At 44.4% G+C, this 27,350-nt stretch overlaps 1 protein-coding gene across 4 annotated transcripts in view; it reads left to right on the top strand.

The window, feature by feature from the left end:
* Positions 1–26,603, top strand: part of CSNK2A2 (casein kinase 2 alpha 2) — a 44,748-nt gene extending 18,145 nt beyond the window's left edge. For 3 of the 4 annotated variants that reach the window (XM_090062017.1, XM_090062015.1, XM_090062014.1), the window contains 10 exons: positions 2,889–2,990; positions 4,054–4,104; positions 14,777–14,836; positions 16,924–17,007; positions 18,563–18,673; positions 18,899–19,000; positions 19,419–19,519; positions 20,547–20,695; positions 20,948–21,041; positions 24,538–26,603. In XM_090062017.1, coding sequence (XP_089918143.1) covers positions 2,889–2,990; positions 4,054–4,104; positions 14,777–14,836; positions 16,924–17,007; positions 18,563–18,673; positions 18,899–19,000; positions 19,419–19,519; positions 20,547–20,695; positions 20,948–21,024 — 837 coding nt within the window. In that variant the 3' untranslated portion in view covers positions 21,025–21,041; positions 24,538–26,603. The remainder of the gene's footprint in view (positions 1–2,888; positions 2,991–4,053; positions 4,105–14,776; positions 14,837–16,923; positions 17,008–18,562; positions 18,674–18,898; positions 19,001–19,418; positions 19,520–20,546; positions 20,696–20,947; positions 21,042–24,537) is intronic. The other variant, XM_090062016.1, reaches the window with a different exon arrangement.
* Positions 26,604–27,350: the final 747 nt, after the last annotated feature.

Below are 27,350 nucleotides of genomic sequence, written 5' to 3'. Positions count from 1 at the left end.
TTCTTTTGAATGAATTTTGAGGTCTTGAAATCCTCTTTGTGCACGTGCAGTACAATTAAAACAATAATTTAGCTTGTTGAAAGTAAACTGGCAGCATGTCTACGTAACTTTTAGCTACATACTGTAAAATTGAGTGGAGGTACACAATGAATGAAAAGTCTATCCAAAGTCCTTGCCTTACCCACTGTATTTTATAAACCTTTCTAGCTCCTTTTGTAAGGTGTATTCTAGTGATGCCTACCCAGATAGTCATGCAGTATGGAATTTTATCTTCCCAAAAGCCTAGAACTACTTTTAACACCGTTTGTAGTTGTCAACTGTGTTTTAATGTGCATTCATGAGAGGGAAAAATTATGAGAATGTGCGGCTTTTGATGTTGCCTTTTTCCTGATTTACAATCCAATTTTTAATCTCTTAATGTAACTTTTACATTCAACGTATGGGTAAAGGAAATGCAACTGAAACATCAGGGCCAGGTGCAGATCTTTAGCTTCTGAAGTGTGTGGTGTCTGTGTGTTTGCAGAGTTCATCGTTGTTATATGATTGCCATCCAAGGTAGGATCAGAATGCAGGTTTAGTGTTTGTAGTTATGTAAATAGAGTTTTTGCTACAGTTTTCGGTGTTATTTTCTAATCTAAAACATTAGTGATTTCAGAAATGTTAAATACTGAAAAAATTATGAAAGCTGACGCAGCAGCTGACAGTGAAAAGGGAGACTAGTTAAACTCAGTGTTAAAATAGTACATCTCCAAAGTTTGCCTTCTACAGACTGTTTTGGGGTGGGTACAAGTGGGAGTTAGTGTTCCTTATGAACTTAAATCTATCCTTGGTACCCTGCCCTAGTTCTTACAAGAGCAAGTTATTGTGGGCTGCCAGTTATCCAAGGAGAATTGCTGCTAGCAAATCTTATTTTCAAATCTTCTTTTAAATAAGTCTCCAAATCTTACTTTAGCTGACAGGCTGCTTTTTCATCCAAAGCAGGTGCAGGATTTGGGAACTGAAAACTGCAACTTCTCTATAGTAACTTAATGGATTGGAAATGAGGACTGAATGTATACAACTAAAAAAGAAAACATTATATGATTTGATAAGAAACCTCCCCTGCCACTTCCTGCAGCTTGTTAGCTTGATCAATGAAAGTTTGCTTCCTAAAAGAGATTCTTGCAGGGAATACACCTGAAAGAGAATTAAAAACATTAAAATGTCTTGGGAGCATAGGAAAGTAGAGCTGGAAGGGATCATGTGATGTTACCTAGTTCCAGCCCCCTGATCAAGACTGGATCATTCCTGACTACCAAGAATGAAAAAGATCAATTTACATGCAATTTAACATTTTTTTATTTGAGTATGGAAAAAATGAACTCTACCGTGCCAACCCGTAGAGTGACCTCATAGACTTCGGCACTTGGCAAAATAAGGCATAGCTTAATCTTTCACTTGATAGCATTCTTAGAAAAATGAACAATATTTCAAATCTAAGCAGCATTTGAAACTGAGTATAGGAATAACTGAGTATAGGAATATTCTCACTTCAGATTTATATTCCTTATATTTTAATTAAAAAAATAGTAATAATATACCAAGTACTGTAATGACAGTGGGTGTCCACACTTTATGGTAGTTGAAGAACTGTATGATACCTGTTGAGGTGCACACTGTGTGAACTATATATTGCCCTTGATATTTGAAAATTATGCAAGCTGAAGGAAATATGACAGAGTTTCATAGTTAGTAGGGTCGGAAGGGACGTGAGCGGATCATCAAGTCTGACCCCCTGCCATGGCAGGGAAGAGTACTGGGGTCAAATGACCCCAGCAAGGTAATTGTCAAGCCTTGTCTTAAAGACCCCCAGGGTAGGAGCCAGCACCACTTCGCTTGGAAGTTGGTTCCAGATCCTAGCCGCCCTGACCGTGAAGTAGCGCCTCCTGATATCTAGTCTGAATCTACCCTCTGCCGGCTTATGACTGTTGTTTCTAGTCACTTCTGGTAGTGCTCAGGGGATCAGGGACTACCCTAAAGCCTGCTGGTCCCCTCTGACTAGTTTGTAACAGGCCACTAGATCCCCCCTCAGCCTTCTCTTCTGGAGGCTGAACAGGTTCAGGTCCCGTAGCCTCTCCTTGTAGGGCCTGCCCTGCTGTCCCCTGACCATACGAGTGGCCCTCCCCTGGACCCTCTCCATGTTGTCCACATCTCTCTTGAAGTGCGGTGCCCAGAACTGGATGCAGTACTCCAGCTGCGGCCTGACCAGTGCCGCATAGAGGAGGAGGATCACCTCCTTGGTCCTCCTTGAGATGCATCTGTGGATGCATGACAGGGTGCAGTTGGCCTTCCTGACTGCATCCCCACACTGCCGGCCCATGTTCATCCTGGCATCAGTGATGACTCCAAGATCCTTTTCTGCCTCTGCACTGATGAGAAGGGAGTTCCCTAGCCTGTAAGATGATAGATGTTTTAAAACTGTGCAGCAACAAGGACAAGAAAAAGGTATTGGACTGGTAAATAATGTCTGAAGTCACATCTGCCATTCTTGTCCTATGTTACACTGTGTTTAACACACAACTAGCATGTTGGGCTTTTGGCAAACAGTATTAAAGTACTTGGATATGACTTGAGTTAGTTTGACAACTTCTACCATTTGGTCTTGCCCAGTATCTATAGGTAATTAATGAGAGCAGGTGAAAACTATTTGGTCATCCTGTCTGTTGTATGCCAGCCCTTGTATTGCCTCCTCACAGATGCTAGAAATGCTTTCATTTTTTTCTCCTTCCCTGTTTCCCTTCAAACCATACAGAGAAAGGAGGTAGTCCAGTCTAGTAGAAATCAACAGGTGGGAACTGGTATTAACTTGTGAAAGGAATCTCACTTCTAATTACTTTTGTGTATTCAAGCCAGTGAAGAAAAAGAAGATAAAACGAGAGGTTAAGATTCTGGAGAATCTGCGAGGTGGCACCAACATCATTAAGCTGATTGACACTGTCAAGGATCCAGTGGTAGGTGCCAGTATGTCTTGGGGTATCTTGAGTGCTGAGCTTGTCTTCACCTGCAGTCTGTACAGCCAGTCCCGTGCAGTCAGTAAGTCCTGCAAGATGTTCATTAGCTGGATATGTGTTCCATGTACAAAATTCATCTTTGTTCTGTTCTGCCTGTTCTGTCACCTTACCCTTCATGCTGCTCTTTGCATCGTTCTTCCTGTAAAGGAGTGAGAAGTATTGGGTTTTGAGGCTTTGCTGAGAACAACTTGGTTCAGGTGACCTGATATTCTTCTACCTACTTCAGAACCATTTGCTCTTGTTCTGCATCTGATGATACTCCCTGCACTAACTAGCAGGGAAGAACTTTGTAGCTCAACTGTGTTGGTCTTAAAGCAGAGACTTCTGGCTGGGCAGCATGTCCATTTCTGGGTGGCCTAAGGAGCAGTGGTCTCTCCAGGCAGAGGTATATCAGGTGTTCAGCACCACCCAGGGTTACAATTTGTCTTCCTATCTAATGAACACTTCTTAATTCCTCATTTTCCTTTCATGAGCATGCATTTTGTTGTTTGGTTTGGTTTGTCATTTAGATGCTACATTTATTCCTTTCCCAAAACAGTTCCTCTGATCATTGTTTGGGGGCTGGTAGTAGAATGGGTTCTTGAGCTGAGTCACATGAATTCTAGTTTACTGACCAATTTGGAGATGACATGGATAGCAAGTCCTAAGTTTAGTAAGATGCAACATCACTTTCCAGGTCAGCTATGAGGTGAGAGCACTAGATGTTGCATTTTATTTTGCTGGAGATTATCTGGGATCAGTGATTGGGAAGGAGAGACAAACCTGGTGAGAAATGCCTCACTGGTGGGAAGCAAGAATGAGTTGTTCCAGCATGTTTTGTTAGTGACAGAGCAGAGACTGTGTTTCTCTCACGTTACTGCCCTGTTCTGTGAAGTGTAACAATGGGCAGAGAGGCTGGGAACAGGAAACTAAATTTGCTTAGGAGAGTCCTTGGACACAGAAAGGTCAGAAGGAATTGGTGGTGTGGGAGAGTGTTTAAACCGTTCATCTTTCTCTCTTACAGTCAAAGACCCCAGCTCTCGTGTTTGAGTACATCAATAATACAGATTTTAAGGTGAGTCTGTCTTGATGCCAAGGTGGGGATGGGGGAAGGATTCAGGATCCTATAAAATTAATTATGTACAAGCTTTACTGTAGGCTTTGAGAAGCCACAGGGGAAGAATAATGAGTTTGTTTCCTAATGTTGGCTTCCACCAAAAAGCAGCCAACAAAGATTAAGTTTGGACTAAAAGAAATAAATTTGAAAACCATCCAGCTGTCCCTCCTCCTCACTGAGAGGTACAAGTTCAGAGGGAACAGGAAAACAGGAGGGTGTATTGCATTTCCTAGTTACTCTCTCTCAATATAGCAACTGCTGCTGTGCTATATTTTAAATCTAAGTTAATCCCTCTGCTATGATACTCTATTTATGGCAGAGCTGTTGATGGAGATGGTATCACTGGTTTGCATAGACATCCTGAAGAGGTGGTGCGAAGACTGGGAGCGATTTCTTCATTTATAGAGTTTGGTGCCATGTCATACCTAGGCTGTCTTGAACAAGTTATAAAGGTCCCCTGGCCTCTGTACTTCCCCTCCCCCCCAAAAAAAAGAAAGAAAAAAAAAGGACTGTAGCATATATTGTATTACTTTAAGGAGTGGTGAGCAGTGAAGAGTGGAACATGGCTACTCCAGAGAGGAACTGTCTCTGACTTGGTTCAACAGTGATCAGGCCTCTGGTTTAAACAGTTCCAGGCTGAGGGGAAGGGAAAGGTGATCTGCAAAATGGCTGTGTGATTAGTAGCTTTCTCCATTACGTGTGGTTTGCCATACTTGCTCCATGTGACTTACCATAAGTAATTAATTCTGATAAATGGAATTAATTATGAGTGATTGGTTTTTAAATGACAGCAGTTAACATGCCACTCTGAGATCATTTTTTATTCCTCATGCAGGAAAATACTGTTATCTGTCAGATACTGTCAGTATGGGAAATGTTTTGTAGAGGCTGAATTTAGGACTATAGCTTCAAAATAGTTAGTGTTTGAAGATCATCCCTGCCCTGGGCTACTGCCAGTACCAGTTACTGCTATTTAAATGAGCAGAACTTGATTCCTGGCTTTCAAGTCAGCAGACTTGTGTATATAATTCCATTGAGTCCCATGGGAGTTAAGTGCCTGGAATATCTTTTAAAATCTGGTGCCTCAGTGCTTTTGAAAATCCTACTGAGTGACTAGCTGCCTCCGTAGGTGTCCAGATACCTTTAGAAGTCTGGCCCCTGAGATTGTTGCATTGTATCTTCTTGCTGTCTAGTGAATTTCTAGGGGCTCAGGGTGTTGCAGTGGGATCCAAATGTGAGCTGCCTTCAGAAGAGGTGCTTGAATATGTAATCCTTGAGGGGACGTTTTAAAAGGAGAGCAAGGATCTTGCAGAGCATAATTGCAGTCCCAGGATTTCATATCTGGAGGTCTAAACCTGTTTCTGAGGTAGACACCTGACCCAAGCAGGATCCTGTTTACTTTGGAGTTGTTTAGCAACCTTGGCTTCATTGACTAAAATCCAACAAAAAAGGAGTTTGAAGAATCAGTACAGTATGCTGGCTGTGTAAGAAGGCTGCAAGTCCTCCAAGGCCTTGCAGTTCAAGATTACATGCATGGTTTTTATCACTTGAGAGTCAAGGTAGTGATTTGAGTGCTGCTGTAACATGCTGACCACAGCCAAAACATGTAATTAATCTGACTGAAGCATTTTGGATATTCTTTATCCTGTGTAGGGATTTACCATAGAGACTGAAACATAGTAACCTGTGATAGTTTGTCCTGACAGGAGTTCACAGGGTATGAGCCATAACGTAAATAGTAACCAGAAGAGTGGTGTGTTAGCAATCGTTGAGGACTAATGAAAATGACCTTGATTTGTCTGGGATGAATTTGAATCAGATGGACGGTGCAAACGCAATGTAGGCTGTTCTGAAGAATAGGTTTCTGTAAACACAGCTCATGCCTCCTTTGCATATTTGATCCCTTCAAGATGTAGCCATTAAGTTTGACTGGAAACTTATGTTTACATTTTTAGCAAACAATGGGAGACAAAGTCAAGTCATAAGACAGCAGATCAAATTGTTTTTACTAATGGCATTTTCATGCCATACCAAAAAGAGATCAGGCCATAATTGTGCCTAATAATCTTTCTACACAGGAATATAGAACAAGGTAAATTTTCCTAGTATGCACTCAAGTTAGATTTGACTCCCAGTTCCTTTGCTGCTATCACAGTACCCTTATGGGAGGAGAGAATATTGATTCTTACCACAGTGTCTGAGTATGATGGATACAGTGCCAAGAGAGTTAAGTGAGGCTTTTCAGGGCCTTTGTGCAGGTCACATACCACATTCCCTGCTAGAACAAGAATAGCATTTTTTTAAAAGGTTTGCAAGCCAATCTTTGAACTTTACTCTGTCTCATCTGAATAGGAGATCATGGGATGCAAGGTTAAGTTCTGTCAATTGCATTAGTAGATATTAAACAAGCAAACAAACAAACACTCTTATGTTTGTGTCTTGAGACTTCTCAAGGCTCAGTGTCACTGACACTTGTATAAGATAGAAATGGGAAACGTCTCTTAAAATTAAAAATGCAAAAATCTTCATCTGCCATGAGATTTCCAGCCTGGCTGCGCAAGCAATGTTGATGGTTCAGGACTTGTTAGTTATGTTTAGAGCCTGCAGTTTCTGCGATTGGAGATTCACACACATCTTACTGTAATTTGGGTATTTACACTCACAGATGGCTAATGGCTGCCTCTCAAGTTGTTGTATGCACAAAAACATGTTCAGCTGGCTGCTTTTAAAATTAGACCCCATAATCTTTTTTCACTTAGGCAGGAGTGATCCTGGGAGGGAAGGCTGAAAAATTGATTAGACTGCTTATGTCAGCTTCCATTGGTTGTCCTTTCACCTTAATAAGAAGATGGTTGTGAAGACTTGAAGCCAGTTGGAGAGCTTCCAATTCAATTGTTTTTCATTTTTTCAGATCTCAATGCTTCTAATTATCACCAGCAGCTTAATTTTGCTAGAATTAAATGCAATGCTAGCTAATTGTAGTGATATAGTATTGTTTCCTCTCTCCTTTCTTGGCACAGTTGGCCCATGAGCTAAACTAGTAAATGCTTGAACTAGTGGTGTGTACATTACCTACTACACCTGATGGCAGTGATCATTTTGACCAGTTCCACCACAGAAACATTATTCGGGGTTAGGTGATGGGTTCTCAAACAACTTTCCACTGATTATTTTGAGTCTGATAGGATGCTGCCAAGTACTTTATTGTATTGCATTTTTATCTCTCAGGTTTGTCATATCCACTTAAAAATATGAGCATTTTCTTATCTACCTTCTCCTTTTTGGCGTGTGCTTTCCCTTGTGTTTTCAGTGAAATTAACGTCTTTTTTGCCTCATGTTAGTTGCTTGTTACAGTACATGGCTAACATGTATTTCCTTTTGAGTATGATCATTGCCCTCAGAATACTGGCTGTTAGACTCCTTTGGCTGCCTTATGATCTTTTTGGGCAGGAATAGCTTTGTAGACCCTACCTAAACTAAACTAAGGCAATTGGAGTTTCTAGTTGGTTGGTGGCCCAAGCTTTCAATATTTAGACCCAAAGAAGTTTAAAATAATAGCACTTGGTAAGTGTAGTGGTAGGAGGCTCTAGAAATACTCCATGAGATAAGTACCTCAATAGATTATACTTTTCTACATTGATCCAATTAGAGTGTTAAAATGCTTGATTTTATCCCTCCTAAAACTGATTGATTTGAGCATGTAAGGATTATAAATCAGGGTTATAAAAAACACCCACCATTGTGTTTGAAAAAAACAATCGAATTACTCATATTTATCTTCAGTGTTACTTTTTGAGTTCACAAGTGCTGCCCACAAATATTTGCTAAAATCCTAACTTGCAGCAAAATGCTACATACAGTCAGGCAAATGATGAGCAAAGGCCCAATGTGCCTATTGGTTTTTCTGATCCAACTAGAAAACTGGGAGATTCTCCCTTAAAATTGTGCAGGATTTGTGTAGTGCCTGTAACGTGTCTGCCTTCAGTAGCAAAATCTCTGCTACATAGAGGGGCAGATATGAGCTCCTTAAGTGCTTCACAGATCTTGCTACTTCATTTGTTATGGAGACTGCTCTTTTGAAAGGGAAGACTAAAGTTTACAGGCTGTTTGGGAGGTAATCTGCAGGAAGAAAGAGCAGAGATGTGAAGAGATTCTGGAAGGGGGATTCAAGCCATGTGGGCACGTGTAAAAGAAAGATTCAAAGGGGCTATGTATCCCAGTAAATTTTGGAGCAGTGTGGTTTACGCCTCTGCCCATAATAGGTCTGATTTTAAAACAGGAAAACAGAATGATTGTTGTGTTCTCTTATTCAGTGCATTAAAGGGACTCAAGCAGGATGCTTCAGTAGGATTCCTTAAGTTTTCTTTTCCATATTTTGAACTATAGTTTCTCCTTCCCCTTCTGCCCAACTTCATACATTTTGAAGGTAAATATATAATTTCCCACTTTAACACTAAAACTTAACATAGCAAAGTATACTATGCACTTGGGAGCTAAAGAGCAAATGATTTGAAATTAGACCATTCGCCCCGTGCTGTGTGCTTTGCACCTTACAGCAGCTTCCCTGAAAATGCATTACTGCTTTGTATAAAAATGACATAGCTTCTTCCCCACACTGTTTCCAACATGGGGAGGTGGCGGGGTATTTGCTCATTCTAGCAAAGCTAAATGTTTAACTGCTATCACTGGAGTTAATGCAACTTGGAGAAGGATGCTGGGAAGTCTTCCTTCTTGGGTGTCAACAAAATTGTATTACAAGGGTTTATATACACTGAAAGCCATTGAGGGTTGTCCAGCTGTAGAGTGCTTAACAGGACCTGTAAGATCTGTAAGAACTTTCATGCTCATAGTTTCTAGGGTCAGAAGGGACTTGAACAAATCATCAAGTCCAACCCCCTGTCCTGGACAGGAGTAAGTGCTGGGATCATAATACACCAGCCAAATATCTATCCAACCTCCTCTTAAAGACCCCCAAGGTAGGGGAGAGCACCACTTACCTTGGGAGTCCATTCCAGAGCATGGCAGCCTTAACCATGAAGTACTGCCTCCTGATATCAAGCCTGAACCTACACTCAATCGATTTGTAGCCGTTATTCCTTGTTAATCCCAGGTGGTGCCTGGGGGGAACACAGCACTTATTTTTTGCTGGTCATCCCTGGTGAGTGTATAGATGGCCACCAGATCCCCCCTCAGTCTTCTTTTGTGGAGGCTGAATAGATGCAGGCCCTTTAGTCTATCCTTGTAGGGCCTGGCCTGCTGCCCCCAGACCATGCAAGTGGCCCTCCTCTGGATCCTCTCAAGGTTAGCCACATCCCTCTTGAAGTGTGGTGCTCAGACCTGGACGCAGTACTCCAACTACAGCCTGACCAATGCCGCATAGAGAAGAAGGATCCCTGGACCTGCTTGTGATGCATCTAGATGCACAACAAGGTGAGGTTAGCTTTACTGACCACTTCCTCGCATTGGCAGCTCATGTCCATCCTGGAGTCAGCAATGACTCCAAGATCCCTTTCAGCCACTGTGTTGTTGAGAAGGGTGTTTCCCAGCCTGTAGGTGTGTTGTTGTGCGTTCCTTCTCCCTAGATGTAGCACCTTGCACTTGTCTGTGTTGAATTCCATTCTGTTCTCATCCGCCCACCTCTGTAACCTGTCTAGATTTGGTTGGATTCTGTCCCTCCCCTCTAGTGTGCCCACTTCTCCCCACACCTTTGTGTCATCAGTGAATTTGGACAGCATGCTTTCCAAGTTGCTGATAAAGAAGTTGAATAGCACAGGCCTGAGAACCGAGCCCTGGGGAATTACACTGGTCAAAAACTACCACCACTCTCTGGGTGCGACCATTGAGCCAGTTTGCCACCCATCTAACTGTGTAGGCATCAATGTCGCAGTTGCCAATTTTTTTTGAAAAAGGGGTGAGAAACAGTGTCAAAGACCTACTTGAAGTCCAGGTAGACGACATCCACTTCAGCGCCTGCATCCAAGGAGTGTGTGACCTGGTTGTAAAAGAAACCGGGTTAGTCAGGCAGGATCTGCCCTCAGTGAACCCATGTTGGTTGCCCCTGAGCATGATCTCCCATGCTGGGTTTGCTGCTTTTCTTGGGCAGAGCACGCTTTCTTGGGCTGCTGTCAGGCTGCCTGCCCGGCTTTCTGCAGCGCTGTGGAGCTGCACGGAACCCGGTTTTTCGCTGTGCAGCTGTAGGGGCAGCAAACTAAAACTTGAAGGAGCTTTAGTTTGCTGCACCCCAAGCCATTTAAAGTGCATTACACCACTGAATTTCTGACAGCGGCTGGAATTAACGTGCAATACACCACCAAGGCATGCAAACACCAACACCATTAGAGTGGTGCAAAAGCATTTAGCCTGCTTTTAAGTGTTGTGCTCTCAGCCTGTGCGAAGCAGCTAGTATTCTCTTCAGATTCAGCCGATTCGGGGAACAGTGATTCAGTTTGGTTGTTTGAATCACTGTCCCAATTTGATTCAGCCAGATCTGATTTGGAGATTTGGCTGCTGCCAAATCTGTGAATCAGCCAGGCCAAGCCTATCCCCTGCCTCTCTCCCAGCCTGGCCATGGCTGCCCAGCTCCCAGCACTTGTTAAAAAAAAAAAAAAAAAAAAGCCCGACTCAGCGGGTGCTGCTGGGTGGGGGACAATCCCTGCTGCCCCACTCTGCATAGGGGGCTCTGCATGAGCCCCCCTCCCCTCCCCTCCAGCTCTCCCAGCCCCTCCATGGGTGCCCTGCCCAGGCCAGCTCTGGCTCTTTAAGAAAAAACAGAAACTAAACCCCCACCCTGGACTTGCAGCTCTTGCCGTGGGGTGATCCCTGCTGCCCTGCGCCACGTGGGAGGCTCTGCATGAGCTCCTGAGGCTGCACCAGGAGTAGTGAGTCTTGGGGATGGTTTTTTTTTTTCCTCTTAAAGAGCTGGAAATGGCTGGAGCAGGGCATCTGTGGGGATACTGGCGGGGGGAGGGTCAGGGGCTCATGCAGAGCCCCCCATGCATTGGGGGCAACAAGTATTGCTTCCCCGCCTGGCAGCACTGTGAGCACTGAGCTGTTTTTTAAAGTACCAGGAGCTGGGGTGAGCGGGGGGGCAGCCCTTGGGAGCTGGGGGAGGGTGGAGGGGGCAGGCAGGGGTCCCCCCACCATGGTCCCCTCCCCCAGCATCCCCTCCCCTGCCCCTAGTATTTACCAGCTGGGAGTTGGCTGCAGCTCCCAGCTGCAGCCACCAGGGACTACCCGAATCATCAAAGCTGTCCTTTTCTGAAGATTTGGAGAGCTTTGAATCGATTCGGACCTTTAAATTGGTCCCCTGTTTGGATTTGGATTTGGTGATTCAGTTACTGAATTGGGCTGAATCTCTTCCGAATTAAATCACCCCCTGAAGCTTTGCACAGCCCTGTTGTGCCCACACCTCTCTCATTTCATCTACGCATGGCCTATCTGAGTGTGTTAAAAGGAATCATGACACAGCCTTGTAGTGAAATTTTTAGTCATTTCAGAGTAGAACAACACTTCAGTGCATGACATTGTAACTCTGGAGCAAATTCTGTGTGTATGTGATAGTACTCCGTAAATAGTTTAAATACCAAAAATGTGTGCCCTGCTGGGGGTTGTTCATTTTATTGAAGTCTCTCAGGACTGCTTCCCAAAGCTGCCTTCTTATTGATGCCCTAAGTCCTGTACTGTAGCAGCCTTAGCCTTGTTCTTTAAAACTCCCTAGGTACCTCCTCATGGGTGGGAATGTATATTCCCCAGGGATAACTAGCAGCGGCACATTTGTGCTGCCGGTAGTTGTCCATGGGGAACGCCTTTGCACTGTGTGCTTTGGCATGTGGCAGGTTGCCCTGAGTGCAGTAGGGGAGGCTGGGGCCAGCACCTGGGCTAGCCTCAGCAGCCTTACCTGGGGTCCAGGGGCCTTCCGGGGCTCCAGCAGTGGTGATCCGGGCCCATGAAGCCTGGCTGGGAGCCAGCACATGGCTGTGGCTGACCAGGCTCTGGTTTCAGGTGGCATGCACTACCATCATGTATGCCACACCCCTTTTTTCTGGCATAGGCTTTTTTTTTGCCACTGGCACCTCCCAGTGTTAAAAAAACCCTGCTGTGCTGCAAATTAGCATGGCGAGCTTGCGTGCTTTGCAGTGCCACAGATGAGTCTGCAGCACTGCAAACCACATGTGTGCTGTTGTCTGGACAGGTCCTCTGAACTCACCATGCTGTATGGAAGAGAAACAGTGTAGGTAGAAAGGCAAGAGGCAGCTGGAGTTGCAAGGCATTAAAGTCTCAGATTTGCCTCCTTCCACCTACTTGCTCAGCTCTCTTGACAGTAGTGGCCTGGGCACCTCAGCTATTACTTTGGCTCTGCCTTGTATGAGCACAGTAGGAAACTGTTCTGCATTTCAGTGTTGCTTTTGTAAATAAATGTTTTGAAAAGAGTTGTTGGTCAACAAACTTCTGCTAAAAAGGTAATGTAGTTTCAGGGGAGAGGACTAGGAAGGGAGAATACCTCAAGAAGCCTTATTCTTTTCCTCCTCGTCTCCTTACTTGTAAGGCCACGAGGAAAGAAAGAATATGTTAATATTTTGCAGCCATGAAGAGAGAGAGAATTCCTTCCCTACTGTCTCTTTCCCTTCTGTTGAGAGGAACCCATGTGCCTCAGTAAATGAGCAGAGCATTGAGAACATTGGCTCTGTGTGCAACTTGGGCAGGTCTGGTCTCTCTTGTTTCCCATGTGCAAAATGAGAAGGCTGATCTGCACTAACTTTCTTAATGCATTTTGATATCTCCAGATGAGACGTGCTAAATTAGTGATGGTGATTAGGGGATGTGATTCATGGAGAGAGACATTTCAGAGCACCCTTCCCCCCAACCTGCTTCTTTTTTAAATGAGCCAGTCCAAGTGGATGAGCCATCCTCTAATAACAATAATCTGCTCCAGAGCATTCAGAAGGAGTGGTAGGTGGATGGCTCAGTGCACCCAAGGTGGGGCCAGCTAGCTTGGTGTGCAGCGTCTTGTAGCTTGATTACTAAACCTTTAATTCCTCCTTGCTGAGTTGCCTGGTTCATTAAGTTGCTTTTTAGTGTAAAGATTCCCTCTCCCTCACCCTCCAACTCATGAAAATAACCCAGAGATTGCACCTCAGGAGACCTGGAACTCTGTTCCCATGTGTCTGTGTAATTATTGTATGTAGTTGAATGGCTAAAAGCCTTGGAGTCAGGTTGGTGGCAGAGGGGCCCTTTGGATGTGGTTCTGGAGATGCCTTGGGCAAAGGTGGTAACATGTTTATGCCACTCTAGCTCAGGCAGCAACTGCACTCCAGTGCCAGGGAGGGTCTAGAGCTAGCTCTAGTTTCTTAGAATGTGAATTTCAATCCCTCACTCTGGGATTTTCTCCAGACAGCTGGGCATGCCCTGAGCCAGCTGGCTTTGAAGTTAAAGAAATGAAATGATGTGACTGGGCTTTAAGGAGCCTCTTGTTTATTAAGAAGGAAAAAGGTGAAATCCTGCTGTTCTGTCTCAAACTTAATGTGAGTTTCACTCCTGGCACAGCTGCTGCTTCCTAGTGTTGTACTGCAAGTCTCACCTCACCCTGTATAAAGGCTTTCCTGTTCCTCTGAAACAGGAATAATGGTACAGGTCTGGCTGACAAGGGTGCTGGTGCTAGCTATGAAGTGAAATGATCAGTCTGTGCTAGGTATGACCTGGGGAGGGGACTTTGCATGTTCAGAATGATCAGAGGTGTAGTGCTGAGAATGAGATGTGGTTTAAATTGTTCCCCTAGTACTTTGTTCCTTTTGAGATCAGAAATGCCTATAGAGCAGGGAGGGTGAGATCATAAGTGGATCATAAGAGTTTGTTTGGACTCAGTGCAGTAGTGTCCTTTGCCACCTCCCCATAATGGCCTCTAGGCTCTTGTGCCATTCTGGAGTCCCTTCCCCTTGTACAGCTCTTCCTTTTCTCATCTTTCCTTGGGCCTGGGACTGAGGGAGATGACAAAGGAGGATGTTTAAGAAGTCTCAGCCCTGTGCCTGTCCCTCTGATCTTAACAATTCAGATTCATGTTCTTTTCTCCCTACTCCCCCAGATTGGGCTGTTCAAGATCTTGCCAACACTTTACCAGGCTAGAGAGCAATTATTTGTTTTACATCTGTAATCAGCTTTGTAAATTGTGTCAAAGACTAGCATAGGAACCTTGATAATAATAGGTAGCTATATGAAACCCAGTGTGTGTTTGGGTTTCATATAAGCTTTTGCTGTTTCCTTTCTGATGCTGAGTGGATCACCCAAGATAGGGAAAGGAATGAGGTAAGAATGCTGTGGAATGTGTGCCTGTTTCTCTCATTTTCCAGTATATGCTATGTTCTCCAGAGTAGTCACCCTCCCTTTCTGGGCTCCAGGGAATAGGAGGGTAAAGCTTTCCGCCCCCCCCCCAAACAAACAAACAACAAACCAAACAAAACAGCAACAACAAAAACAAACAAAATCTGTAATGGCTTCAGTGATTCAAAGCAGTAGGACCTAGGAAATACAAGGCATGTTTAGAGATTGACTAATAGAGATTTGAATATTTATTTTCTATTCTCTTTCTCTCTCTTCCTCCCTCTCTCCTACCTTCCTTCCCCCAAATCTGTTTCAGCAACTGTACCAGATCCTGACAGACTTTGATATTCGATTTTATATGTATGAGCTGCTCAAGGTAAGTGAAGATCCTGGACAGCAGGTTAAGGCCACAAACCTGGGGCAGGGAAATGGTAAAATTCCTTAAGCAGCCTTCTGGATAGCTGGTACTCATGTTGATTTCTTCTTGGATTATCTGTGTAGTTTCCTTCTGTATAAATAAATGGGAGCAGTGTCTAGGTGAGAGAAGATCAAAATATCTGGCCTTAGAAAGAGACAAATACAAGGTGTTCAGAACTGAGGTGGGGCTTGCTTAGTTTTCTTTTATACTCCAGGTAGAGGGAATAGTTTCCCTGTAATAAGTTCACTCTTGGTAGTGGTTACACAGGCAAATGGCATGTAAGGCTTGCTGCACACAGCACTGGAAATTGCTTGGGGGTAAAGGAAATAAGTGGGGGCAGGGGATCGGTGATGGTTAACATTCTCCAAAGGCAGAAGACATGGGTCACCAATTCTGTCTTTATGCTATAGAACTCATGTTGCCTGAGAAGTGTTCTGATGAGCTTTCTGCAAGACCTGTTTTTTTAGGACAGTGGAAGTTGGGTAGGGGAGTAAAGGAGGAAAACTTCTGATCTTTTTTCCCCCCTTGAATAGACCCACAGGTCAGATGCATGATGGTTAGTTAAGAGCTCTGAAATTTTCTGTTGTGGGGTTGGGATGAGGTGTTAGTTGTAGATGGTTTTGTTGATTTTGTTAATTTATTTCTGAGGGTAATTCCCTGGAGACCATTGCTAGAAGCCTATGAAGTGAATAAGTGGCTGAGTGCTCCTTCCTTCTCTCCCCCTTGGAAGGAAGGCTGGATGACATACTCCCAAAGGATGAGCAGAGTGTGCTCTTACTCTTTGTCTTACTGGAGTGGCCCACGCCAAGTATTTTTCTGGTGACACTTCCAGTGTGAGCCTGGGAAGCTTTTGAGATGTGTTGTCCTGCCTCTGTGGAATTTAAGAGTTTAATCTGAAGAACATAAAGGGAGCACTTCAGTTGTTTAAGCTGCAGTCTTGGTTGTATTGCATTGAATCTGTGCCAGAGCAGCAGCTGTTATCTGTCTTGATTCCCAGCAGAACCACTGGGTTTTGAAGATTGCTGTTTCCAGACCTTGTGGGCCAGCTATGAGTCTGAAGTGCCTAGGCAAGTCCATCTAAGCCCCAGAGTGCTTACTCCAGGACTTGATGGCTAAAGGTGACCTCTTGGAATAGAACTTCTAGCCAGCTCAGGCTACGTTTACCTGTCCTCACTCCCTGCCCTGTGCTTTAGGCAATGATTGTGCCTGTCTCTGAAGGAAACAGGCTTTTGATTGACCTGGGGAATGCTTTGAAATCCCAGGAAGAAATAGGGGGAGGAACAAAGCAGCCCAGACAAGTAACATAGCCCTACAAGCAGCCTGTTAAAGCACAGGCAGGGAATACACTGTCCTCCTCTGGTAAAAACCTTGGAGCACTTGACAAACATGGTTAATGGATTGGACTCTCCCACCCCTCCTGTGAGGAAGCAGCGTTTTCCCCATTGCACATGAGGGAACAGCTGCACAGGAAGAAGTGAATATCTTAAGGTCACCAAGCTGCAGATCCAGGAACTCTTGGTCTTGCGCTTTTAAACCATGTTATAATTTCTGTCCTGGTTGTGGAACCGCTCTGTGTGTTGCAGGGGGGAATTTTGTTTAAACAAAAAGGTGAAAGTTATTAAGGCTAAGCAAGATTATAGAAAGTTTGAGGGGGGGGTAGACATGACTGCATGAAAGGAGGTGAAGAGGACTCTTCTCTCTTTGGTGACCCTAGAACTGCTGGGCAGTTGAACACTGACACCTCGCTGGGCTTTGAGTTCTAAAGTCTGTTCTGAGAGACCAGGAATTTAGTGTGACAAAGCCACCAGTAGAGGAACTGCAGCTGCACAGTCCTTTATGGTTCTGGCTGGCAACGTGCCACTTCCGCTTCAGCCAGGATGGTGAGAGAAATGAGAGCACCAATTGTTCATAGTCCTTGCGTTGCAGGGCTTCCCAGACCAAAAGGCTTCACCTCCAAGTCTTTTTTACTAGCTGGAGAACGGTCTGTGACATCATTAATTCTGTCTCTTGCCTGGTTTATCTAACATTATATGTGTATCTGCCAGGCCCTGGATTACTGTCACAGCATGGGGATCATGCATAGGGACGTCAAACCCCACAACGTCATGATAGACCACCAACAAAAAAAGGTATGTACTGTCAAAGGCACGGAGGTTGGAGGGCAGCTTGATGTTTTGCCACTACTGAGCCATTAAGTTGGGCTTCATTATCAGTGCATGCTGACTTGGTGCATGCCAGGAATTGCTTGTCTGAAGTGACACGCTTCACTCACAGAGAGAGATCATCCTTGCTTTGAGACATACAGTGACAAAATGCTCTGGCTCAGCAAGGCTGTAAGAGGAATATTTCTGGTGACTTCAGTATTCCTCTGCTGATTTGGGAGATGGCTGCCAGTGCCTGGAAATCTCCTGGGGAGAGGATCTAGGGGTAGGGAACAAAGGCCTCTGAGTAGGAGTGGGGGAGGAGGGTAGAAGTTTCTCTGATGGATACTGTTGTGTTCTGGTATGACTTTGTATGTGGTCTGAAATGCCCATGGATTGTATGTTCTGGAAACAAAAACTTTTGTATCATTACAGCTCCATAAACTTAATGTTGGACCTAGTAAAATTAGTCTCAGTGGAGTTTGTTTTCTTATTGAGGCCCTAGCTCATCATCCATGGTCTTGCATTATGGCACAGAGCATTTTTGGAGCCCTTTAGTAACTCTACTCCATTGGCTCACAAATGGGCTTGTCTCCAAATTTTGAAGCTCTTGTAACTCTTTAGATGTATGTGGCTATATTGGATCATATTGGATGAAACCTTTCCTCTGCATCTTTCAGGCTGGCTTGGTAACCTAACTGGAAGTCTCATCTGCACAGGCTTGGCCAATTGCTGAGGCCTTCTGTGGATCCTCTGTAGCTTTTGGCCAGCCCTAGTGTAGATACTTGTTCATTGTCTCACAAACTAGGTGCCTAGCATCATAGTGTCATCCTAGTGTCATCCTAACTTCGATGGCACTTGCAGCAGTGAAGTACCAGCTTTTCCCCTTTGGCCCTTAAATCTCTGTGAAAGTCTTTCTTTTTATTGGGCCAACTTGTGTGGGGAGCACTCTGCAGCTCTTACACTTTTTTTCTGTTAAGCTGTAGGCCTCAGTTCCCTCCCCATGAATCAGCAGCTGTGGGGGAGATGGCAGTACCCCTGCAGTTATTCTGTGAGCAGGTGCATGCCAGTGTTGCAGTCTGCCCTTCTTGGCAGCTCATCCTGTCTTCTCTGCATTATATCCTACTCCAGCCAGCAACTACTTCACAACTCTCCTTGCACATTAGTGTTGATTTGATAGTTCTTTTGGGGCCAGCTTTGTTAAACCAAATAGTCGTGGCTGGTTTCTGCCTGCCTCCCCAGCATACAATTAACTGTCATTTGTTGACTGGTGGCATTAGTAAAGAATGAGTCGCCAAGCAATAGATTATTTAATTAGGCTTGCAAGGCAGGTAATTCTTTGAGCCTGGGTGATTCCATAAACCACTGCAGATAAGAGAGTGAAGCAACCCTGGACAAGAGAATCTATTGTGATGTTGCATCATGGCACAGAGGGTTCCGTGCTTTCACCACAGGATCATAAAAAGCTTTGCACGCCTAACTTGTTTGTATTGAGGCAGCTAAACTATTTGTTCCTGACTATGTGTGTCTCCTTCATGTTCAGTTGAGGCTCATAGACTGGGGTTTGGCAGAGTTTTACCATCCAGCTCAGGAATACAATGTCCGTGTGGCCTCTAGGTACTTTAAAGGACCAGAGCTCCTTGTGGACTACCAAGTAAGTACCTGGCTTCTAATTGTTGCTTAATTATATTGGTTGTGATTGTATGTTGGTTACTTAACTTTGGAGCATCCATGTGCTTTCTAGAGGCTCCCTACTTTGGAAAGAGTTTTGCTGTCAAGTTAAAAAGCTCAGATCATCTCCTGTGACTAAATGATAGGACTGGGAGCTGAACTAAAGACACCCTTTTCCCCATCTCTCTGTGTCCTTTCCTCTCTTTAGATGTATGACTATAGCTTAGACATGTGGAGTTTAGGCTGTATGCTGGCCAGCATGATCTTCCGAAAAGAGCCCTTCTTCCATGGTCAAGACAACTATGACCAGGTAAGGAGCTGCTACCTGACTTTCCTACAGAAGGTCTCTTGTTTGCTTCTCCTGTTTGGGCTCTTGGTGGTGTTCAGGGCACTCTATCTGATTGGTAGAGCGTTTCCACGTGTTAATTGAACTGAGACATCGGGACTCACAGCAGAAAGCATGCCTTACACACAACGCCAATGGATAAATTGGCACCAATTGGAGAAATTACTTTTAGGTGGGCATTTCCTTGGACTTCAGGATTTCCTCATGTTGAGCTCTTAGTTTTAAGCGGCTTTGCTCATAGGGGCCCTCAGACCAGTGTCCTAGTCTCCCTTTTGTATACCAAACTTGAAAGAACCTTTTGGCACAGCAGACCTTTCTCCATTCCTCCAAGTTGCTGATGTGCCCTTCTCATGCTGTTTTCTGTCATTGTCTTTTATTGCAGCTGGTTCGCATTGCTAAGGTTTTGGGCACAGATGAGCTATATGGATACCTGAAGAAATATCACATAGAACTGGACCCACACTTCAATGATATTCTGGGGCAGTAAGTGGATAGGAGAATGTTTTTGCTTTTTATAAGGGAAAAGGAACAATTACCTAAGTACCTATTCCAATAACAACTCAAGGACATAAAACACACAACCGTCATTCAAATCAGAGGAGACTCTTTGTTTGAATTCACTGCACTCTGAAAATCTAGACTTGGCTTTGTCTATACTTACCTGTTCTGCCAGTAGAATTTCTGGTGGCATGTGGTGGTTGCTGCCACCAGAGTGCATACACAGCTATGCATTTCTAGTAGCTATGCTGTCAGAGTGTGAGGTGGCCCTCAGGAAGGCATTGGTTGCTGATGGGGCAGCTAGAGCTGCCAGGTGACACGGGAGTGTTCATGCATACCTGCCAATTGCCAGGTGGTGGCAAAAGCCTTAGTCACTTTAGCAGAAGTGGCTAACCCTGCCAGCTGCAAGTAGGGTACTGCTGCCGGAGAACTTTGTGGGTGCTGTCTGCTGGCAGAGCTTGAGTTCTGCTAGTAAAACTTTCTAATGTAAACCAAGCTGATGATGTTTTACTGGTCTGTCAGTAAAATTACCCACATCCTATTGGACTGCAAATAAAATTTTGGAAAGCTGGCTCACAATTTATATACTGATTGAAAAGAAAAACTTGGCTTTTTCTCACCATGTGGAATCCATGTCTGCCTGCAGTGGACTGGACCCCTTGAGAGCAAAGAGCTTCCATAAGCCTCCTCACAGATGGTTACATCTAGGTTCGCCATTCCAGTATTCTTTTGCGCTTCTTTATCTGTCACTGGAATTAGAGCACTTGTGGCTGAACATTCCCCAAGTAAGTTGTGCCATAAAAAACCCCTCAAATGCTTCTGTATTTCACTAGCCAAATGCTGGATTCTGGAAATAAAAGGAGCTGGTAGATAAACTCTGTTCCAGCTGCAGGAGCAATAACTCCGTGTGTGGGGTGTGACAGGTGATTCCCAGGATAGAACTGTGGCTGCTTTGCATTTCAGAGCTTAATTTGTTCAGAATTCTGTGCAGTAATAGATTCGTCTGCTCTAGGCATTCACGGAAACGCTGGGAAAACTTCATCCATAGCGAGAACAGACACCTGGTCAGCCCTGAAGTCCTGGACCTTCTGGACAAACTTCTGCGATATGACCATCAACAGAGGCTGACTGCCAAAGAAGCTATGGAGCACCCCTACTTCTGTGAGTTGTGGGGAGCTGGAATCAAAGGGTGGGCTTGATGAGCAGAACAGGGGTTTGCTGTGGGACTGTACATCTTTTTCCAGACAGGAATTGAATGGCTCTTAATTCTGTGCTGAGGGCTGGACATCTAGCCATGTAGCTACAAGGAGTATAATGGAAGCTTGTGAGCCTGGGAGGAGGTTTCCTTGGCAGTGAAGCTTTGATACTGGGCAGTGTGGCTTTGGATTCCTGGCTAATCCTTGTCTCTTGCAGACCCAGTGGTGAAGGAGCAGTCTCAGCCCAGCTCAGAAAATGCTGTGCTTTCTAGTGGCCTGACAGCAGCACGATGAAGACTGGAAAACGACGGGTAATTCAAGATATTTACAAATAAAAACAAAACCTTCAGCCACACAGTGAAGGGAATGAACCAAGACCCCTCCCCACAGTTCCTTTATGCTCAGCAGAAATATAACCTTTGGGGGTTTTAAAACCTCATCACCTCTGGTGGCTGTGGATAATGTTACTTTAAACCTGTGGTACCAAAGCCCCTGGAAAAAATGGTTGTGCAAGAACTAAATAAATAGTTATATCCTTAGGGCTCAAGTTGACTGATTTGTGACTCACCTTTCTATGGATCTAATTCTTTCTTCCCAGTCTGGCCTTTTCCTATCATACTGGTGGGGCAAAGTTGCTATTCCATCATTAGCCCCTAGCATGCACCCATGCGAATAGGCCTTTTTAATTGTAGACCCAAGGACAAATTCAGACAGTGTATAAGTATGTGCAGTGCTGTTGAAGTCTGAGTCTGCTTACTCCAGGTCTGAATTTGGCCCTTTAATTTTAAATGCGAATGAACAACCAGTGTCTCTGGATTGATTTGGATCATTAAAATGTAACATCTTTCTGAGTTGCTCAGGGAGAGGGGAGTTCCCCTGTGTGTGCACTCAAGAAAGGCTCCATCTGGGAAGAAACAATACAGACCTGTTATGGAAAATTTTTAACGTAGAGGACAGAAGGGTTTTTTTGTGGCAGAAAAATGCTTTGCTACAGACTTGGGAAAATTGATATTATAAGACATGCTATAACAGACATGCAACCATATAACTTATTACATGGCTTGCATAATAGTTCATTTTGGATATAGTTCAGGAGCATGAATCTAGAGTGGTTTTCAATTCAGCAACATAGAATGAAAAGCAGAGGGGAGAAGGTTCTTTGGGAGTAGCAGGTGAGGGGGGGAAGATACAGGAAGCAGTGGTATGGTTGGAGTGAGGCTGCTGGGGAGGCTGTGTTGCTACTGATCCAGGACTTGGGTCCATGTAGTGTTCTAACAAAATCAGCCAAATATAAACTCTGGGCAATGATTCTGTTGTAGGGGTTCTCTCATGGCTTTTCTCTGCCTCCCTGATGCCTGTGGAGCCCCACAATTCACAGTTGCCTCCTCTAAGTGTTCTGTGTGTAATTCCTTGAATGGGGCTGGTGATACCATAAACTTAGAAACTGGAGATAGTTTACCCACCAGCACCTAAACAGAGAATTTCCTTCTATGTCAAATATTTAATTTTTATAAGGTTAGAATGTTTCTATTTGAAACATCTGTTTACATTCCATATTCCAATAAAGTTATATTGGCATTGAGAGCAGATCACATCCATTTGTATAATTCACTGAAATCAATAAATAACTATACCTATGAACTTCTTTTGTTGTCTTCTAGTCTATGGGGATATTCATACACTATGAGCAGCTGAAAGCATTGCATCCTATAGATACATTTTGAGTTCTAATGTATCTTCATTCCCCTTTTATCAGAACTGGGCTGTTTATTTTAACTTTCTCACTAGCTCCTTTTGGGATGAAACAATCAATGTTTGCTGTCAACCCAAAGATGAAATTCTTTGAAAATTCAGCAGAATCACTTCAGCTGCTACCAGGTTAAAAGGAAGAACTCAGATTTTCCCAAATACCTGGGGAGTTGCACTTTGTGCCCGCCAGATTTTAAGAGCTGAAGCTGGACATTTCAAACTAGGATTGTTTTATACAGCTCACTGAGGAAGAAAAAGTGATTCAAGCTGGAAAAAAACAATGATTTTACTCTCTTAAGGTCATGAATCGTTCACCTGCAAGGTCACGCAATTTTATCTTTTTCAGCTTGGGCAAATAAAATGTGCTTTATTAAGAGCATGCTGAGAGAGCATCATCTTTTTCATTTGTTCTCCTGGTTTAAAAAACAAACACTAATGCAGTGCCCAGCTTGAGACTTCAAGCCATTCAAAGCTGAACGAGTTCTAAATGGAAGGTTTTTAAATGTAGCGTACGTGTGATTCTCAGCTATTCTCATTGGAATGACTTTTTCCCCTTTCCCCCATCTCACATGTATTGGGAATCCATTCCAATTTGAGCAATATGGAATTAGCTGAGTAGTCATGATTGCCTGAGCTGTCCACAGCCTCCATTTTTTGAGAACTCCTGACCTATGTCATGGAGAGTTACCAGGCAAAGAAATGAGTAGAAGTTAGCATTATGATGGTAAACTGAACCTGTGACAATTCCTGGTTTTGGTTGGTTCCTCAACTTTAATTTTGCATTAAATATTAAATTCCAAAGCTAAAGTGTATTTGGATGTGTGTGTGCACACAAAAAGCTTAAGTTTCTCATAGTGTGGGCAGGTTTATGTTGCTGAGAGAACCTGCATTCCCTAGCCAACCTGATCAGGTACAGAGTCGGAAATAGAGGTGTTCCCATATTTCCCCAGGTCTAACCTCAGTTTGAGACAGTGTGGGAAGCATCAGTCCAACAGGAAATGAGACAGTCAAGCATTGAAATTAGGGCTGTAAACACTGTTTCAGCCTTATCTAGCATTTCTCACTGCTGTAATGTAGTGAGTAGTGCGTACATGTGCACACGCCTACTGTTTGAGCTGCTTCTTTGTCTTGAGTGAGTCGGCATTTCAGGCAGCCAGGGCAGGAAATGTTGCTTCACCCTGTGTAGTAGCTGAGTATTTTTCACCTTCATGAGGACAGCAAGGGGAAAGTAGTTATGAAGTATCTTGTATCCAGGAAGGAAAGGAGGGTGTGTGGAGGGGAAGATGACTGGACACACAATCCCATTTGTTTTGCTCATGATTGTACTGTTCTGATACGATAACATAATGGTGATCTGGGACAGAGCTCTCCACGAAGCAGTTCAGACTCCCAGCTGGGTAGGCTGGCCCAGTTGTGCAATAGCAACTCCATGTAGAGAGCAAGAACTCGGATTCTGAGCTTAGAGCCTTGCTGGTGGGCCCAGCAGGGCCTTTGCCCACAGACAGGACCTGTGTACTTGACCTGTTGGAGGAGAGGAAAGGAACAGTGTTTTGCAACTTCCTCAGCTAGTCATTGCCTGTAATGAGAGCACTTTGGGCTGTAGAAGAGAGAATATTACCAGAATAGAGTGAAGTTTGACACGATGCTGACGGCTGAAGGAGTGGTGATGAAATAAGGCATTGAGGTCCTATGTGCTCATAATAAGTTGTTACCTGCTGGATTGCTGCTAACCATCAGTATAGTGGGCAAGGTAAAGAAGCAAATCTTGATTTACTTGGTCTTCTTTGAAATAGTAATTCACTACTTCTGTAGTGCTGGTACAGATCCAAACACTCTGTAGACACTACATAAGCCTTAGGAAGCCACTGGAAATAGGTGAGTATTCTACCTACTTTTGATAAGGCACAGAGGTGATGCAACTTGCCCAAGGTGGTAGAAATGGAGATGGAGCAGAATGCCTTCCTGTCTCCTGGGCCCAGAGGGGAAGCTCTGGATACACATTGGTGTCCATTCCCACTAGCATCTGATGCTCACTTCCCTCCTCCCGTCTCTCCTTAGGTCCGATGCTGTTCCTCCCAATTTTCCATAAGCAGAACAAGAACCAAATCAAACGTCTTATCAGCGTGTGTACAGAGATGGCGGCCAGACGACATGGCGGTGGCGGGGTACGAGAGCAGGGACCGCGCCGGCTTGATGGCACCCAACAGTTTATAAACACAAACCTTACTTCTGAATGTAAAAGGTTCCTTCGCCTTTGACTTCCTGTTGACCTCTTCCCGACCCAGAAAGCATGGAAAATGTGAAGGGTATGCAAAATGGTTGTTGGTTAATGTTGCTTCCCCCTCACCCCAGCCTTTGCTCCCTGAACTCCAGCATTAACCTATTAACTAGCTGGCTCCAGACTTGGCAGGGCAGAGAGGGAATGGGGATGGGGATGGACTATATGGCATGATGGACAGTTCTATATTATAATTAAAAGAATTATATATTATTGAATAAAAGTTTTAAAAGAAATGTATGGAGAGTATTCAGTATGGAAGGAGCCATGGGCCATGACCTGCTGCATTGGAAGAGGCTGGGATTACTCTGAGCACTTCCTGGTTCTCTTTTCCTTGTTTTATATTATGTAGAGGCATAGGCAGGGGCAGAAGAGAGGGAGATGAATCTTGTACAAAGGCTTTTTCAAGTGTTATGGAGAATAGGAGCCTACCTACTCTGCCTGTCGGGTGGTGCTTAGACACCTGGCGTAAGGGTAGACAGGAGGTGAATATACAAAAGAACTCCATGTTGATTCCAGATGTCCTTCCTTCAAATGTCAAGCTCCTTTTGAGGCCTCGATAAACACTAGATGATCACCCATGTGGTGCCTGCACCTCTGTAGGTGCTGTGACTTGGTGGCTGCTGCCTTTAGCCAGTGTCCTGTTTCTTTTTCCTTCCCTTCCCTGCCTGCCTTTCTAGAGTGAGGAGTGGGCTTGTGAAGGGCCCCACCTCTTTCACTTTCTCACCCCCAGAGGAGAAGGCAGCACTGTTGGGGAAGAGGCACCCCCCAGAAGGTGCCTGAATCAATGGGTGGGGGGAGGGGAGGCTTTGCACTTGGTTCAAGCTCTACTTGCCTGCAGACCTCTGCTGGATTAAAAAGCAAAAGAAATGCCCATCTCACCCTGCTTCATCCTGTTAGGCCCAATACCACCTAACAAAGAGAAAATGACTGACTATTCCTATAGTGCAGCAAGAGAGGGGCTAGTTCTTGGTTCTAGTAAAAAAACAAAACAAACAAAAAAAGCTGTTCCTGCTCCCTTGAACTGAAAAGGGCATGTTGGAGCAGAAGAAACCTATCCCGCTTCCCTCTCCCCCTGCACTGGCGAGTCATGCTCCATGTAGGGTCACAGCCTCCTCCAGGTGCCTTCAGCTACAGACAGAGCCAGCAGTACCCACAATGCTTTAATGTGTTCACCCTTTCATGCTCTCCCCCTGGCCCGCCACTGGATCTCTATCTCTGCAGTAGATCAGAATTGGCTGGGGAAGCTGTAGAGTAAATCAGGCTCCTTTGTTCCCTGATGTCCCCCAATCCTCACTTGTATTGAGCCACCTCTTCCAACAAGCAGTGGGCCTGGATGCATTTTCTCCTTGGTGAAGGTAGTGATTTCTGTTAGGTGGATCAATAGACCCCTGTCATGTCAGCTGATGTGTCACCCACTCAATCATCCAGTGTTTATCTGAGTGGCCTTTCTACACTGTCTGAGCTTCAGGATTTTGGCTGGGCAGGCAACATTTCCAATCCAGCAAACTAGAGCTTGAAGTTAACAAACCCAGACACTTGAAGCTACTTTTCAACATCCCAGCAGGGCTCTACAATTCTACTTTGTAACCTTTTCCACTGACTCTTCCCCTCCTCCAAGCCCTCTTGCATAGTTTTTATACAGTGCCCTGGTACTGAAACTGTCTGTTGTAAGGCTACCTCTGATATAAGGCTCTCTGCTGTATTTTTGTCTCCCAGCTATTTGGAAGCTCATTATAAATACCTCTTTATAACAAGCACCTCCCTGTAACGTATGTTTCGTATCTTCTAAGCCTTATAGAAGTGGTGCTATGTATGTGTGTGTATATAAAATATGTATTTATTATCCGTGTTTCCATGTGTGGGTCTGTATCTGGGAAAATGCTGTGCGGAGTGTGCAGCTTAAGGGTTTGCTTGGGGAGGAGGGAAGGGAAGGGAAAGGTGGGAAATGACAGGTGAAATGTTGAAATGGACTCTGTTCCCTTACATTATCGTGTCTTCTGATCCACCTCTTTCCAACTTCCTAATGGTGAGCATGTTTCCAAGAACACATGAGCCTGTTTGGTTTTTCAAGGCTTTGGAAGTGGTGGTAAAGGGACCACAATAGCATCTTCAGCAAGTGTTCTCCTGAATCACTTGATCTAGGTATTAAGCCTGTGCTTATCACCATAGAGTCCTTGGCCCCTGGTTCCTGGAAGAACAGATCAAGTTCTTTTAGTTGCAAGGAAAAGTGGTGCTATTTTATACTCATTTGTTTCTGTAGTTCATACCAGCACAGTTAGATTAGGCAGTAAAGCATTAAATCCTGGCTGACATTCATCACAAATGCAAGTTTTCCAGGCAAGAGAATGAAATGCCTCTTTGTGCCATGATTTTTATGAAGAGCTCCTTGAAGAGTGAGGTCAGAGGATACCTGGATGTCCTTATGCATTGAAGGAATTTGAAGGAAGTGGTTGAACTGAGCAAGGTGTGTTGTTCCTCTTGGTCTGGAAAAGGAGGGAAACATCATTTGCGAAACAGCATCCACTACCATGGTTGGATACTGTGAAATATGTTGGTGCCCTCCACAGTGTTAACAAATGCTTTAGACTTG

The sequence above is a fragment of the Crocodylus siamensis genome, chromosome 9, assembly GCF_052110815.1.
Source record: "Crocodylus siamensis isolate JL-2025a chromosome 9, ASM5211081v1, whole genome shotgun sequence".
NCBI lineage: Eukaryota > Metazoa > Chordata > Crocodylia > Crocodylidae > Crocodylus > Crocodylus siamensis.
Note: the sequence above shows the minus strand (reverse complement) of the source record. Positions and strands in the feature narration are given on the sequence as shown.